Raw genomic sequence first — 16,492 nt, 5'->3', positions numbered from 1 at the left:
GACCCCCGGGGCAGGGGGAGCCGGGCCCCCCCCGCGGCCCCCGACGGCCCACCCGGCTCCGCCGGGCCGCCAGCGCCGAGGGGACCCCGCGCCGGCCCCCTCCGGGCCAGGGCAGCCCCGGGGTTGGGGCCCCGGCCCGGATCGTGCTGCCCGACGGGGACGCGGGTGTCCCCCTGGGCCGGCGCCCCCCCGGCCCCCCGGCGCTGGGGCGGTCGCGGAGCTCGGCCAGCCTCCCCCCCCGGCCCGAGGGGGGTCTGCGCCGATCCGCCTCGCTGGGCAGGGGCGCGGGGGGGACCCTCCTGTCCGCCCGGGGTCCCTCCGGGGCCACGCTGCAGCGCGGCCGGCAGCCCCCCGGTCCTCTGCGCCCCGCGGCCGTGCCAGAGTCCAGCTTCTGAGCTGCAGATGGGGGTCATCGCCCCCCAGCACCCAGACAGGGGGTCCCGAACTAAACCGGGAGCTCTCGAACCCCAGTTCAAGGGTTCCTGAACCAGAGGATCCCAAACAAGGACTTCCATCCTGATCCAGGAACATCCCGACCCGGGGGCATCCCCCACCGGGGCATCCTGACCTGGGGGCCCCGGAACCGGGGCATCCCCAAGCTGGAGGCAGTCAGGTACCCCAGAGGTGGGTTATCCCAATCCAGAGGCATCACAAGCTGGGGACATCCCAAACTGGACTCTCACAAACCAGGGGCTCCCAAACTGGGGGCATACGAAACTGGGACTGTCCCAAACCACAGGGTCCCAAATCAGGGCATCCCAGCGTGAGGGCTCCTGAGCCGGGGGGAATCCCAAACCAGGATATTCCGACCCAGAGGCTCCTAACCAGGGGGCCTCCTGAACCAGAGCCTTCCAAACAGGGAATCCTGACACGGGGGCTCCCAAATGGGGCACCTGGACCCAAGGCATTCCTGCCCAGGGCCATCCTGACCCAGAGGCATTCCAAACTGGGGTCATCCCCAGCTGGGGATTTCAGACCTGGGGACATCCCAAACTAGCGTCATTCCAAACCGGTGGCTCTGAATCCAGGGGTATCCCAGCACCGGGCCATCCCAAACCGGGGGCATTTCCCACTCACCCCCTCACGCCCCTTCCCTTCCCCGGGAGCAGGCGGGCTGAGGCTCCCCGGCTCCGCCAGCTCGAGGGCACCAGAGTATTTATTGTACCAGGAGAGTTTTATTCAGAGACGCTTTTTGTTTTCTAAAAGGCGACTATTTTGGGGGGTGGGCGGGTCCCCCACACCACGGTTCTATGCAATACGCGATTCCTCCAGCCAGCTTTTGTACGCGGGGCTCCGCCCCACCGCCGGCGGTTTCTATTAAAGACACGTCAAACAAATCCGGTGTCCGTGCCAGGGGACGTGTCCGAGGGGGAAAGGGGCTTTGTGTCCCATGGGAGGTGGGATCAGCCTGGGAGCGGGGCTCGGTGGGGTCAGTCCTGGCCGGGTCCCGCCCCGCACGGTGGCTGTGCCCGGGGGGAGGTCTGGGAGGGGGTGGCAGCACCAAGAGCACCAGCGGTGTGGGACCGTGGTGCTGTGCCCACCAAGGTACCAGGGAGATGTCTGGAGAAACTTGGTGCAGCCACAGTAAGGCAGGGATGGAGGTGGAGGAGGTGGGATCAGGATGGAGCTGCAGGAGATGGATGTACAAGCGGAGGAGAGGAAGAGGGTGCTGTAAGTGGACACAGAGGTGGGATCAGGGTGGAGAGACAGAGATGGATGTGGAAGAAGTGGGACTGGAGTAGAGGTGAAGAAGAGGAAGGTGGAAGAGCAGGAGGTAGGGGGGATGAGGTGGATGAAGGAGACAAGAACAGATATGGAGAGAAGTGAAGACGGAGGTAGAGATGGAATTAGGATTGGGTCAAGGTGGAGGAGGTGGAGGAGGAAGGTGGAGGAGACTATTCCTTGCTGGAGGGCTGTTCCAGCCCAAGGCCCTTGCTGTGCCACTGCTGGTGCTGTCACCCTGCTTGACCCATGTTGTCACCCAGGCACACACAGCAGCCTTGGGCATGGCAGGTTCCTTGGGGCACCCATGGGTGCTGGCAGTGACATGGACAGGACCCCCTGGCCCCACACCCAGCTGCAGCTGGGAGGGGGTGGGAGCCTCAATGAGTGACCACCCCAAGCCTGAAGCTGCCCCATCCCATGGGACCAGGCCCATGACAACATCAACCATAATATCATCAAACATAAAGCATCAAATCATCGTTTTATCACCCAAACCCACCCTAAACCCCACTTCCTACAGCCCTCTGAGAGTCTCTGTCCTAAACCCACCACCCCAAATCTGAGCTGGGACCACCCCAAGCCTGGTGCTGCCCCATCCTGTGGGACAGGGAGCACAACAACATGCACACGGCAAACCCCATCACCTTATTCAACCACTAAAACCCACTTCCTACACCAAAGTGCCTCTCACAGCTCGAGTCCTAAATCCAGCAGTGGGCACCAATCCAGTGCTGGGCTGGAATCAGCCCAGGTTAAATGCTGCCTCATCCCATGGAACTAGAACAATGACATCCCACGCAAAGCAAAATCCCCATCATTTTATCCCCCGAACCCTCATTAAACCCCATTTTCTATGGCAAAGTGCCTTCCAAGAGCCCATGTCCTAAATCCATCAGTCGGCACAAATCCAGTCCAGGACCACCCTAATCCAGTCCAGGACCACCCCAAATCCATGCTGGCACCACTCCAAATCCAGGTTGGGAGTACCCCATGCCTGGTATTGCCCCATCTCATGGGACCAGGACCAGGACATCCCGCACTAACCCCACCCCCGACCCTCCTCCACCCCAAATCCTCCCCCCACAGCCCCGGTTAAGGCCGGCCCGGTGCTGCCGGGGCAGGAAGCAAACGCCGGTGCCTCCGGGCAGTTCTCAGCGAGTGGCACACGGATTTATTGGATTTATTGATTGCTTCGGGGTGCTGGTGCCCCCCGGGTGCCCACCTGGGGCGAGGGGCACGGCGCGAGCGGGGCGGGGGCGAAGCGCTGCCATTTCCATCCTCCCTCTCGCACCGGCTGGGCGGGAATGGCTCCAAATAAAACAAATCTCTCTATAGTTTCTCTCTCTATATATACAAATATATAATATATATATATCTCCGCCGATATATATATATATAGAATCTTCTCTCTCTGGAAAGGATAAAAGGTTAATTTGTCTGTGCATGCACGACCAAAGCCACCAACCCACAGGGACAGCGGGTGCCAAGGGACATGCACCCTCACCCGCCAGCACCCCGAGAGCCCGGGGGGGCCACATCCTGCACGTGCCCTGGTTATTGCTGGTCAGGTCCCATCCTGCTCCGGCAAACAAGCGGTGGGGGAAGAAGCCGAAGGAAGGAAATCCCACTGCCAAGCGCCGGCGAGCTCGTTGTCACCTGGCTGGTACCCAGTGGCACCCGCCGCCGGGGCACGGAGGAGGTGGTGGTGTCACCCCAGGACGGTGGGTGCTGCGGGGTGGGGGGTGCAGGCACCCGGCCGAAAGGCAAAGTCTGGATAAGGCGAAAAAAAATGAAATAAAGAACAGTGACCGCCCCCAAACCGGGCACTTTGCCACCCAAAACTGGCGCGCCCCTGGCCCTCGGTGCCGGTGGCCGGTGCTGGCCCCGGGGTGCCGCACGGATGAGCTTGGGGACAGGGACACTGTCATAGGGCTGTGCTCTCTGATTCCTCCTCCTCCTCCTCCTGCCGGGGGGTCAGGCTCGGCCCCGAGAGTCTCTGCGCTGCCTCCGGCGGGTCCCGGCACTGGGCAGCATCCGGGGGGACGTGGAGGGAGGGGACCTCAAAACGGAGCAGACCTGTGGGAGGGCACAGTGATGGGGGACACTATGGCAGGGGCTTGGGGGCAGGACACCTGCCGGGGCTGGCACCGTGTTAGTGCCACCACCAGGGATGTCACCCCGCTCCGTGCCACCCCACCCGACCCGGTGGTGACATCAGCTGCCCCGCCCCTCCCAGGGGACCCGCAGGGCGAGGCTGCAGGTGTGGTGACAGAGGGTGACCCCAGCCCCAGGTGGGCGGTGTCACCATGTCCCTTGCTGAGAGTGGAGCAACCCCAGGTGGGCTGGAGCTCCTGAGGGCACATGGCGGGGCAGCTGCCCCCGTGCCAAGGGCAATGCCAGGGTGTGATGTCAGGGCTGCACTCATGCCAGGGTGCAGTGCCAGGGTGCAGTTCCAGAGCCACAGCAATGTTGGTGCCACCCAAAGGCAGGTGGCAGCCCCTGGGGAGTGCCCTGCCCCACAGGGTGCCCGGGGCTCAGTGCTACCTGTGCTGTCCCACCCCCTGCGGGCAGGACAAGCATACAGGGACAGAGCCTCTGCCCCATCAGCCTCCGTGGGGGCTCCCTGACCCCACACGTGCCCAGCCCCTGTGTCCCTTGGTGTCCCTGATGTCACCTGGTCATTCCCAAAGCATATCCCTGACTGTGCCTATCCAACAGCTGCAGGGACACGGGGTGGGGGGTGGGACACATGACACCAACAAAGCCCAGGGACAGCAAGGTCAGAACAGCAGGAACGGCAGGAACAGCAGCACAGGCTCATGGGGCTTCCCAGGGACAATGCCACCTTCCTGGGGACACTGCCAACTTCCAAGGGACATAGCCAAGTGCCCGACTACATTCCTGGGCTCATCACCACCTTCCTCAGGACAGTTCCACTTTTCCAGGGACATCACCACCTTCCTGACTACATGGCCACTCTCACAGGGGTGTTGCCACCTTCCTGGGGACACTACCATCTGCCTGGGGACATTGCCACCTTCCTGGGGCCAGCACAACCTCTCTGTGGCCAGTTCTGCCCTGCCAGTGATAGTCACCTTCCTGGAGACATCGCCACCTTCCTGAGGATGCTGCCACCTTACCAGCGACCCATCCACCTTTCCAGGGACACTGCCACCTTCCTGGGGACACTGCCACCTTCCTGAGGACATTGCCACCTTTCTAGGGATACCACCACCTTCCTGAGGATGCTGCCACCCTCTTGGGGACATCGCCACCTTCCTGGGGCACAGTTCTGCCTTTCCAGGGACATTGTCATGCTCCTGGAGGACACTGCCACAACTGCCACCTTCCTGGGGACATCCCCACCTTCCAGGGCACACTTCTACCTTTCCAGGGCCAGTTCCACCTTCCCAAGGACATCGCCACCTTTATGGGGATACCACCACCTTTCTGAGGATGCTGCTGCCCTCCTGGGGACATTGCCACTTTCCAGGGCACAGTTATGCCTTTCTAGGGACACTGTCACCTTTGGGAGGACACTGCCACCTTCCTGGGGACATCTCCACCTTCCAGGACACAGTTCTGCCTTTCCAGGGCCAGTTCCACCTTTCCAGGGACATTGTCACCCTCCTGGGGGACACTGCCACCTTCCAAGGGACACAGCCAACATCCAGACTGAGCTCACCACCCGCTTTCTGGGGGGACGCTGCCACCTTCCTGCGGACATCACCTCCCGCCAGGGCACAGTCCTGCCTTCCCAGGGACACTGCCACCCTCCCGGGGCGGGGTGGGGGGGCCGCTGCCACCCTCCCCATCGCCCCCCCACCGCCCCGTGTGCCCCCGCCGGGGTTACCTGTGAGCGCGCCGTCCCCGGGGCCCGCGGCGTCCAGGTGGGGCGGCTCCGGGGGCTGGGGGGCGCCGGGGGCGGCCGGGGGGGGCTGGGGCGGCGGGGGCAGCGCGGGGCGCGGCCGCGGCTTGGGGGTCGGGCGGGCCCGGGGGGCGGCGGCGGCGGCGGCGGGGGACGGCAGGAGCGGGGGCGGCGGCGGCGGGGGCTGCCCGGGGGTCGGGCAGGGGGGCCCGGGGGGGCCGTACGGGGAGGGGGTGCTGGGGGGGGTCGGGGACAGGCTGGCGGGGGAGGGCTGCCCCCCGCCCGGCTCCCCCGCGGCCGCCCGGGGAGGGATGGGCGCCAACTTCTTGGCCCCTGTGGGACAGAGACACGGGAAGGGGTCAGGGTGCGGGGGGGTCGCACCGAGCGGGGACCCCCCCGGAGCCCCCCGGCCCGCTCCTACCTTTGCGCAGCGTGTGCGGGCTGTGCTCGGCCGGCGGGGCGGGGGCGGGGGGCGGCGGCGGCCCCGGGGAGAGCTCCGGGGGCTTGAAAGTGCTGGGGCGGGGGGACAGGGGATAAATGGGGGAGAGAGAGGGAGAGGGAGGGAAAGGAAAAGGAACAAAGGAAAAGGAACAGAAAAGGAAAAGGAAGAGAGAAAGAGAAAGAGAAAGAGAAAGAGAAAGAGAAAGAGAAAGAGAAAGAGAAAGAGAAAGAGAAAGAGAAAGAGAAAGAGAAAGAGAAAGAGAAAGAGAAAGAGGAAAGAGAAAGAGAAAGAGAAAGAGAAAGAGAAAGAGAAAGAGAAAGAAAAAGAGAGAGAAAAAGAGAGAGAAAAAGAGAGAGAAAAAGAGAGAGAAAAAGAGAGAGAAAAAGAGAAAGGAATGGAAAAGAAAAAAAAGAAAATTAATAAATAAAAAAAGAAAAACGGGAAAAGAAGAAAATGGAAAAGAAAAGGGTGAAGAAGAAAAAGGATAAAAAGAAGGATAAAAAAGAAGAAAAAGAAAATTAATAAATAAAAAAAGAAAAACGGGAAAAGAAGAAAATGGAAAAGAAAAGGGTGAAGAAGAAAAAGGATAAAAAGAAGGATAAAAAAGAAGAAAAAGAAAATTAATAAATAAAAAAAGAAAAACGGGAAAAGAAGAAAATGGAAAAGAAAAGGGTGAAGAAGAAAAAAGATAAAAAGAAGGATAAAAAGAAGAAAAAGAAAAGGAAAAAAGAAAACAAGTGACGGGAGAGGAGAGGAGAGGAGAGGAGAGGAGAGGAGAGGAGAGGAGAGGAGAGGAGAGGAGAGGAGAGGAGAGGAGAGGAGAGGAGAGGAGAGGAGAGGAGAGGAGAGGAGAGGAGAGGAGAGGAGAGGAGAGGAGAGGAGAGGAGAGGAGAGGAGAGGAGAGGAGAGGAGAGGAGAGGAGAGGAGAGAAAAAAGAAAAAAGAGAAATCAAAAGGGAAAGGAAAAGCAAGGAATGAAACATAAAAAGGAAATTAATAAACAGGAAAAATAAAATAAAAATGAAATAAAATAAAAGGAAAATAAAAGAAATAAAACGCATAACATAAAAATTAAAAATTCAAAGAATTAAAAATAAAAGGATAAAAAGTAAAAGACACAATAAAAATTTAAAAAATCAAAAAGTAAAACTTAAATATAATGAAAAATAACATTAAAAAAAACAAATTATAAAGTAAAAATAAATTTAAAAATTAATAAAATGAAAACGTAAAAAATTAGTCACAACGACAGGAAAGAAAAAAGAAAAAATTAAAACAAATAGCAGAAGAAAGAAGAGGGAGAGCCGTGAGGTCCTTCCCGCACCCAGCGACCCCCTCCCGCTGCCCCCCAGGGGTTCTCTCAACCCCAGCTTCTTGTGGCCACCCTCCCCATGACCCAGGGTCCCCCCGGACAGAGGTGACCCCCCCCGCCCCCCCGCCGGTGTCCCCGCGGTTACCTCGGGGGGCCGAGTCCTGCGGCGCGGGCGGGCGGGCGGCTGCCCCGGGGGAGAGGGGGCGCGGGGGGGACCCCGCTGGGGGGGCAGAGCCACGGGGACAGGGAGGGACAGTGCCACGGGGACAACGGGGGGCAGTGCAGGGAGCAGGGGTGAGGGGCGAGCAGCGAGGGGGAGGTGCGGGCAGGGGGGAGGCTGCGGCTGCAGCCCGGCCAGAGGGGCTGTGCCCAGGGAGGGGGACGGGGCCAGGAGCCGGGGCACGGGAGGGCCCGCTCGTCCCCGGGGCGGGGGGCGCTGGGGCCGCCACTGCGCCAGGCAGATGCCAGGTCAGCCCTGCTGCAAATGTACAGAAGCACCATAAAAAACGGCAAAAAGAAAAGAAAAGGGAGGAAGAAATAATAAAAGAGCAGAAGCGCTGGCGGGGAGGGCGGGGGAGCGGCGGGGGAGCCCTCGCGGTGCCGAATCCCCCGGCTCGTGCCATGGCACGACCCACCCGGGGCTGTTCCCCCCCACCCCGTGTGTGCACCCCAGGGCAGAGCCCAGCTCTGCTCCCCTTTTTGGGGCGAAAGAAAGTGGGATTTAGGCACTTTGTCCCATCTGACCTGTGTAAATTAAAGTTGGAGACAGACCCTCGGCAGCCAAAGGGTTTGGGGGTCTCTGGGCTCCCCGAGGCTTTTCCCTGCACCTTCCTGGCACCTCCAGCCCAAATTCTGCTACACCCGGGCAAGGGACCCTGAAGGCAGCATGGTTCCCATGGGAATGGCAGGATGGGGATGTGGCAGTGGCTGCACGGATGCTGAACATCCTCTCCTGTTGCCCTCCTGCTGCTCCTCTCCCAGGGGTGCTGAGCATCTCCTCCTCCTGCTCCCAGGATGCTGCTCCTATCCCAGGGATACTGAAAATCCTCTTCTCCTGCTGCCCCCAGGACGCTGCTCCTCTCCCAGGGATGCTGAGCATCTCCTCTCGCTGCTCCTGGGATGCTGCTCCTCTCCCAGGGATACTGAGCATCATTCTACCTACTGCCTCCAGGATGCTGCTCCTACCCCAGGGATGCTGAGCACCTCCTCCTGCTCCTCCCGGGATGCTGCTCCTCTCCCGGGAATGCCGAACGCCTCTCCCGTGCAGTGGGGTTGTTCTACTGCCGGACCGACAGACGGGGAGGATGCCCGGCTTGGGGACACGGTGGCCTTACCTTGTCCGCTCGGTTCCCGGCGGGAAGCCGAAGCTGGTGGGAGGCGGGGAAGGCGTGGCTGAAATCTCCGGCGATTGCTCGGGAATGGGCGAGTGGGGCGTGGGGGGCAGCTCGGCGGGCGGCGCGGGGGGCTGGGCGGACGGAGGGGCGGAGGATGCCTTGCGTCCCGCGGAGGTGCCTCGGCGAGCCACCCACGAGGTGTCCATCACCCTGACGCCCATGCTGGGGGCACACAGAGACAGGGGCTCGGCACCCACCCGGCGGGAGGGCACCCCCAGCACCACGTCGCGGCTCCTGCGAGGTGCCTGGTCCCTAAAAACGCCTCCTCCGTGGGGAAACTCCTGGGAATAAACCCAGGGTAGGGTGGGACGTGCTTGTGACTCCCACCGGCCACCTCTTCGTTCCCCGAGTACCAGTACACAGCAGCATTGCCTCAGCACCCACCCAGCACCCTCCCAGCATCCCAGCAGCTTCCCAGAACCACTGCAGAGGATACAGTACCTTTGGATTTTCCTAAGGCTGCATGGGCAGAAACACACAATTATTAGTGTGATAAAACCCCTAAAGCTGGTCAGTGCCCAGAGCGAGAGCCCACTGCTGGGCACAGGAGCCGTGAGGCCCAGGGGCTTAGAGAGAGGGCACAGTGGGGACCAGGCTATGCCAGTGGGAGGGACGGTGTGGGACATTTTCTGGAAATGGGGACTTTTTTTGGGATGAGGAGAGCCCTGGGGTTATTTCTGGAATTGACCTGACTATTTGCAGTCCCTGTAGCATAGGGGTGGATATGCACAGGCTGGGAATGGGGAGCTTTCCCCTGGAGCAAAGCCTGCAGACCCTGGGGACGCCAGGGCACCCGTCTGCAGCACAGCACAGCCTTGATGTCACACCATGGGCCACCCCACTCCCATCTACAGTGGGCTGGGGGTGGGAGTCAAGCCCTGGGCTCACCTGAGCATCCTCAAGAGGCTGGCACGGAGAGCAGGGGGTTCTCCCACCCCAGGACCACCCAACCTCCACCAGCTCAATGCCACCCCATCCCGAGGTGGCGGCAAAGCCAGGGATGCTGAACATCCTCTCCAGCTGCTCCTATCACAGGGACACTGGCAAAGCCACCACCTCCTTCTCCCCAAACCCTGGCACTTCAAAGACCCTACCCATCCTTCTTGTAGAACTCCAGCATCATGTTGTCCGTGGCCACGCTGAGGGGCCGTCGCGCCTGGTCGTGCTGCCGGCGGTCGGCGTGGTCCATGTCCGGGGAGGGCATGGAGCTGTAGTTGGCGTTGTGGTTGACGTGCATGGGGCTGCCATAGTTGCCTGTCACGTTGAACTCAATGTCTGGGGGGGGGGAAAGGAGCAGGGAGGGATGACATAGGGATAAGTGTGCTCAGTGAGGGGGTGCTGGCCCCGCAGAAACACCCGGGGGGATCTCGGGTTGGGCACACGGCTGTGAGTCTTGCCAGATCTCTGCCCTGCCCCTGCCCTAAGCCAAGGCAAGCAGAGAGAGCCGGCAAAAATAAATCTGGGAGCTCCCTAGGGAGAGCCAGGACGTCCCACAAAGCCCATGCTGCCCCCACAGCCACGGCCTACCTCCTGGGAAGAACCAGTCGGCGTGCTGGATGAGCGGCTCGATGATGCCCACGATCTGCAGCGACACCGTCGTCATCATCTCCGTCATGTTCCTGCAAGGTGGTGGGCAGCACAGCAACCTCAGCCCCTCAGCAACCCCACCGCAGTCCAGTCTCATTTCCAGTGGGATTTGGCCCCCAGTTTCCCCCTCAGCCCCTTCCCCAGCATCCCCTGTCCAACTCCTCACCCTTCTGCCTGTGGCCAGAGGAGGTTGGGCCCCAGCACGATGGCCACGTTGCTCGGTGTCATTTTGTTCATGTCCTGGTACTCGGTCAGCTTGGCCAGGAATTTAATCACATACCTGGAGGGCAGATCCAAAACATATCCATGTATTTACTGATCACACCCTCTCTGTCCCCTCCCTGTGTCCTGCTGGCCCCAGGCTCACCTGATGTTGTTGTAGTTGGCTTTGGGCAGCTTCTCACAGGCGTTCCAGAGAGCCTGGAGCCGCTTCTCCTGCTCTGGGATGCTGTGAGGAGGTGTGAGAGAGTGTTATCCCTCATCCCCACCCCACCCCTGGGCCCTCCACCCCTGCCCTGGGGGACCCTGAGAAACCCTCAGGCTGCTGTCAACACTGTACAAGTAAATTAATCCCCAAAACCTGGCAAAAAGGAGAAGGAAACCTCTTCAGTGGAGGTTGGATGCTGGGCCTCTCCCCACCTGGCTCTCAGTCCCCGGGGGAAACACCCCAAATGTTGTGAGCCATGTCAGAAATAACTCATGGCCCCCGACCTATCCATGGGGACCCAAAATGCCACCACCTGTGTCACAGAGGAATGGGGGAGATGCCCCAGACTCACTTGGAGGCCTGGATCCACTCCTCATACAGCTCAAACGTCATGAGGGGCTCTGGCAGCTCTCGCAGGTAGGACTTGAGGGCTCCTGTGGCACACAGGGGACACAGGCATTGGCACTGCGGGTGGCACCAGCTGTTGGGCACCAAGTGGTTTCGCTCCTGGGCATTTTGACTCCATCCCTCCCAACCTTCCCACCCACCACACCCCAGAGCACCCGCTAGCCTCCCCGGCTTGGTGGAGCCTTTAGCACTCCCTGACCTCCAGCAAGCACCTTGCCACCCCCACTAGTCCCTCCCAGTACCTCCCTAATTCCCTCCACCACACATTCTCCCAGCTCTCCCTCATTTGTTTTTGCTTAGGACATTCACAGCTCCTTGTGCTGGGAACAGGTTCCCAGTGGGAAACCAGGGTTCAATCCTATGCCTGCAGGAGCACCTGCCCCCTCTGCCCATCTCCAGCCTGTCCAGGTCCCTGTGGATGGCAGCATAACTCTGGGGCAGCCCCAGGTTGTGTCATCTGCCAGATGGTGCACTCTCCCCCATTGGCCAGGTCATTAATTAATGATGTTAAACAAAATCAGACCCAGTATCAGGGTGTAGACCCTGGACTACAGCACTAGTTACTGGGATCCAACTAGACTTTGTGCCACTCACCCACCCTCTGGGTGCCCACAGTGGGTGCCTGGATGGGCCACTCCCCACACCACCAACCCCCTGCCCCGAGGAGCCCTCACCTGCGATGGCATGAGGGTCAGCTGAGTACTCCTGCACGTCCACCACGCAGCAGTCCAGGGCTGCCTTCAGCTTCTTCAGCTTGGAGGCCGAGGGAGCCACTCGGAACAGACCCTTGGCAGAGGACACGGGACAGCGTCGGACAAGCTTTGGGGCTGGGGGTGTCCCCAGAGCCCCCCAGTTCCTCATCCCTGCCCCAGAGGCACCCATGGCCCCTTTTCCATGGAGCCCAGCAAGGGTGGTTGGACATGGGACCCACCTCCTCCTGCATCCCACACTCTAGCAGCATGGTCACACACGCCTCCACGGGGAAGGCGATCTCCCGCCCGCTGACAGCCAGGTGCTCCTCCAAGGGCTTCCCAAAGGAGGGCTTCTCCATCCACGCCTCTGTGATGGGCAAAGGGGGTGACAGGGTGAGGAGGACGGTGCTGGATTTAGCATCCCCTCCCTGAAAGGCTCTTGGTAGCCAAATATTCCGTTTGGGTGATGCTAAAATAACAGGACCCTGACCCTCTGTCCTGGGCGGCTCAGGAAGTGCTTTTTAAACATAAAATCCAAACAAAATGTTTTCCAATCATCACATGGGACATTTCAAAGGGGCTGGATAACATTTTCCAGGGCAGGCAACGACAGGCAAACCTTTGCAATATTTCTTCCTTCTTCCATCACAGTTAGAGACAGGAATATTTTGTGGGAATGAGAGAAAAAAACCCAAATGAATCCTTCCCTGCCCCATTGCAGTGATGGCAGGACCCTGAGCTCTGCCTTGTAAAGGAGCTGCTCCTGGGGCCATCATGTGGGTCTCACCCCAACCTTGGGCTCCAAGCCCAGTGCCTACAGAGGCTGCACACCACAGAGTGACACCCCAAGCCTCCCCTCGGTGCTGGGGTTGGCATTAGGGCAGGAGGTGGCATTCAAAATCAAACCTATAACTACAGAGTTTATCTGACTACAGCTCCCTGCCACTTGCTGATAAATCAGAGTTTTTGCAGCACTGCCAAGACTGCTTTGGCTTTTCCAAGGTATTCTCTACACTTCTTCAGTTTGAGAGGAAAGAGGGTATTATTAACACAGAAAAAAAACAATTTAAAGTGGACAGGATTCATTGCCAGGATCATAAAATCATAGTTTGGATTGGAAATGACTTAAAAGACCATCTAGTTTATCCCTGTTGCCATGTGCAGAGACACCTTCCACCATCCCAGGTTGTTCTAAGCCCCGTCCAACCTGGCCTTGGACACTTCCAGGGATGGGGCATCCACAGTTTCTCTGGGCAGCCTGTGCCACAATCAGTCAGGTTCCCCCTTTCCATGAAGCTGGCTGGATCCTGTACCCCACAGCCAAGTGGGGTAGGGATGGGATGCCCTCCCCAGCACCAGGGCAGGCGGGATGCAGACAGGACAGGCAAAGGGAGGATGCTCAGCCACAACACTGCTCGGGGTCACCCCAGAGCCAGCTCTGGTGCTGGCCTGACACAGGGGCCTCGGTGTCACATGCAGGACCAGGACAGACCCCGTGGGCACTCACCCTGCTGGGCTTTGATCTGGGGCAGCACGTTCTGCAGGAGCGCCAAGGACTTGCGGTGGTACTCGGCCTGCACCTCGATCAGCTGCGGACACACGGCACCGGCGTCACCCCCGGGGACGGGGACAGGGACAGGGACATGGGGGACAGGGACACGGGGGGATGGGGACACAGGGACATGGGAGCCCCACGGGGATGGGCAGCACTTACAGTTTGGAAATAGTTTGCATAGTCTACTTCTTTGGCCACGAAATTGTACATGTCAGCCGAGAGCTGGTCCTGTAGAGAGCAGAGGATCAGTGACCGTCCCGCTCGTGCTGCCCTGGGGGCACCTCGGGGGTCACCAGGAGGGACCAGCTTGGTCACGCCAGGAGCCAGCGTGGCACAGTGCAGCCCCCACTCGAGATGTGCTGGGGGTGTTGAGTGTATGGCAGCACCACGGGGATTTGCTCTCTGCTCTCACGCAGACACCTCCCACCTCACCCCCTGTACCTCCTTCCAGAGCCCACAATTTTCCAGCACTGTGCAAATTTCACGCTCGCAAAATAAGGCTTTGCCACTTCCCGGATTACTCCTCTCCAAGAATCCCCTGGGATAATTCAACTGGAGGAAAACCATCAAGGCTTTGAAATACATTCCAGCTGCAACATCCAGCACCAGTGCAGGGAATGTACTGGGGGCAGTTCCCAGCTGCACTTGTTTGCTTGGAAATTGCTGGGTGTGTGGGGCTGAGATGCCCCAAGATGGGAGACACAGCCCGAGTTTGTATTTCAAAGGATGTGGGTTCTGTTTGTGTCCCTGGAGGACAGAGCCAGGATTTGAGACACTCACACAGCTCCATTTCCTGCCCCAACCTGCCCAATGCCACAGCACCAGGTTTGCCCAGCCCTTCGCATCTTCTGCCCCAGGAGAATTCAAAGTCACACAAAACTTCCAGTGGGTTTTATCACTGAATCCCATAGTCCATGACAAAGGTGCTGGCTGCAGTGTCCCCCCTGGATTGGACACTTCTCCCATCCAGCCTGACCAGCTGGGGAGATCATGGCCCTGTGGGATGGTGGGGGGTGATGTAGGCTTGGCACATGCCAGCACTTCCTGCAGGTGTTGGGGATTAAATTAAGTTTACTTTCAGAATATTAGAAATTAATTGTGTGATTACTTAGGGTTCATTTGCATCACAGTGGGCCCTGCTCAGAACTTAGCGTGAGCAGGGGAGGAAATGGAGGCTGGGTTCACTTATCCCACCAGATAAGAGGACTCAAGGGAAAAGACCTTCAAGAACAGGCAACAGAAAAGGCATGAGACCTTGGTAGAGATAAGGTGGAGGGTAAACATAAATCAAGCTTGTTACTCAGTTACACCAGCCAGAAGGTAAGAACAGTTATTGACCTGTCTGTGTGGACATGGAGAGAGAATCCAGTGAGGTGTTAGAGGACCCCAGACCCAAAATCACCAGAGGACCAAGAAGTGTGAGCACAGGAAGAACGGGGACATCAACTGAATGGGTAAAAAGTCCCAGGTTTTCTTTGTTCAGGGTCCCTGAACAGCTCCACCAGATGGAGTTGTTCCCACTGCTGTACCAAATAATTATTAAATTATTCTTTCCTGGAATTGGATGTCTGAGACTCTTCTGTGGGAAATCTAAAGGAGAGAAATTTCTATAACAATTTGGTGACCCAGGTGGAATCCCAGGCCACCACCTTCAGATCCTCCCATCTCCAAACATCCAACTGCCAGCAGTGGCTGAGCTCACCCAGGACCTACAGAGTGGGAGGCACTCAAGGGTTAGTGTTACAATTCCCTGAGCAGATTTGGTGAAGATACTGTGGGTTTGAGACCCTCTTAGTGTTAGAGAGCCCTACAGCTTGTTTATAGTGCACAGCCTGAGCAGTGCAGGGGGTCTGAGACCCTCATGAGGTGCACATAGAAGGGGAATCCGAGTCTCCCTTAACCCACAGAAGGCAGTTCAAGTCCCTCTTAGTGCTTGAAAATTATGGGAAACAAATCCAGCACAGAGAAGGGAGAGAAATGTCTCTAACAGCAGGACTCTGTGCCAGGGCTGGGTGTGCTCAGTGCTGAGCTCACTGGCTCCTGCCAGGATGGGTCCCCTGGGAATGGGATGCTCTCCAGCTCCAGTGGGATAAGGAGGATGGGGACAGAGGAATTGGGGATGCCCTGCCTGGCTGGTGAACATCACCCACTGCCACCAGGCTGTGTCTGGGGATGGGGACCAGCACAGGCAGTGGGGTACGAAAAGATGAAGAGCAGGGTAAGAGGAGAGGCTGCAGGTTTTCCACGGTGTCTGGGACACCAAGATCATTCCCCCCAGCAAGGAGTGGTCCCCCCAGGAGCCCTGGGTACCCTGCAGATCTCCACTCTGTTGGCTGCCTCCTCCATCTCCTCCCTGAGAGCGTCGGCTTTGGCGCCCGAGGGTTGCAGGTTGCTGGCCAGGCCCGAGGACTTCACGGACTGCTGCCACCTGTGGAGAGGGCAGAGCTGTCACAGGGAGGGACAGGGACCTGCAGGGACCAGGGAGCACATCTCAGCAGACTTGGAGGGCAGCACAGGGACCCCCTTCAGCCAAGCCCACCATGGTCCTCAGGGTTGAGCACCACGGAGATGATCCCAGTCCAGCTGGGATGCAGCATCCACTCCCAGCACCAACCACCCCCCATCCCCACAGCCAGATGTACACTCGGGGCTCTAATGAAGTCATTATTTTCAGCAGGATAATGAGCCTCATCCAGGTGGAGGGAGAGATGAAGGGACACCTGTCAAACCTCTCCCCAGGACGTGCTGTGAAGTGGGGCCTTGGACAACTCAGTGGTGCCACAGGACAATCCCTGCAGTGGCAGGAGCACACAGCTCTTTGCCAGCACATCAGAACTCACCAAGACAGGGAAAAGAGGGAGCAAAATACAGATTTCTGCCAGAAAAAAAATACTCTTTTGCTGCAGAGGGCAGGCAAGGAAAAGGAATCCGTGGATTCTGCAGACAGGAGCAGAAATTGTGGCTCACTGCAGAGCTTGACTTCAAGGCACCCAGTGACACAGCAGACACTTACTGACCCAAGGGAACTGCAGTGCCAGGAGTCCAGGACCTGCTCTCCCTGAAACTAATCATCCCTTGGGAAT

The 16,492-nt window shown here is 58.7% G+C and overlaps 1 protein-coding gene across 2 annotated transcripts in view; it reads right to left on the bottom strand.

The window, feature by feature from the left end:
• Positions 1–2,873: 2,873 nt before the first annotated feature.
• Positions 2,874–16,492, bottom strand: part of ARHGAP44 (Rho GTPase activating protein 44) — a 30,476-nt gene continuing 16,857 nt past the window's right edge. Inside the window, exons 7-21 of one of the 2 annotated variants that reach the window (XM_051797484.1) lie at positions 15,720–15,837; positions 13,569–13,637; positions 13,362–13,443; positions 12,094–12,221; positions 11,837–11,948; positions 11,107–11,188; positions 10,695–10,775; positions 10,494–10,607; positions 10,268–10,359; positions 9,835–10,015; positions 9,182–9,199; positions 8,681–8,902; positions 6,015–6,106; positions 5,579–5,926; positions 2,874–3,801 (exon numbers count right to left, since the gene is read on the bottom strand). In XM_051797484.1, coding sequence (XP_051653444.1) covers positions 3,650–3,801; positions 5,579–5,926; positions 6,015–6,106; positions 8,681–8,902; positions 9,182–9,199; positions 9,835–10,015; positions 10,268–10,359; positions 10,494–10,607; positions 10,695–10,775; positions 11,107–11,188; positions 11,837–11,948; positions 12,094–12,221; positions 13,362–13,443; positions 13,569–13,637; positions 15,720–15,837 — 1,891 coding nt within the window. In that variant the 3' untranslated portion in view covers positions 2,874–3,649. The remainder of the gene's footprint in view (positions 3,802–5,578; positions 5,927–6,014; positions 6,107–8,680; positions 8,903–9,181; positions 9,200–9,834; positions 10,016–10,267; positions 10,360–10,493; positions 10,608–10,694; positions 10,776–11,106; positions 11,189–11,836; positions 11,949–12,093; positions 12,222–13,361; positions 13,444–13,568; positions 13,638–15,719; positions 15,838–16,492) is intronic. The other variant, XM_051797485.1, reaches the window with a different exon arrangement.

The sequence above is a fragment of the Manacus candei genome, unplaced genomic scaffold (genome assembly GCF_025592945.1).
Source record: "Manacus candei isolate 608988 ecotype Guabito, Panama unplaced genomic scaffold, ASM2559294v1 h1tg000047l, whole genome shotgun sequence".
NCBI lineage: Eukaryota > Metazoa > Chordata > Aves > Passeriformes > Pipridae > Manacus > Manacus candei.
The sequence above is the reverse complement of the archived record's forward strand: the minus strand, read 5'-3'. Positions and strand labels throughout refer to the sequence as shown.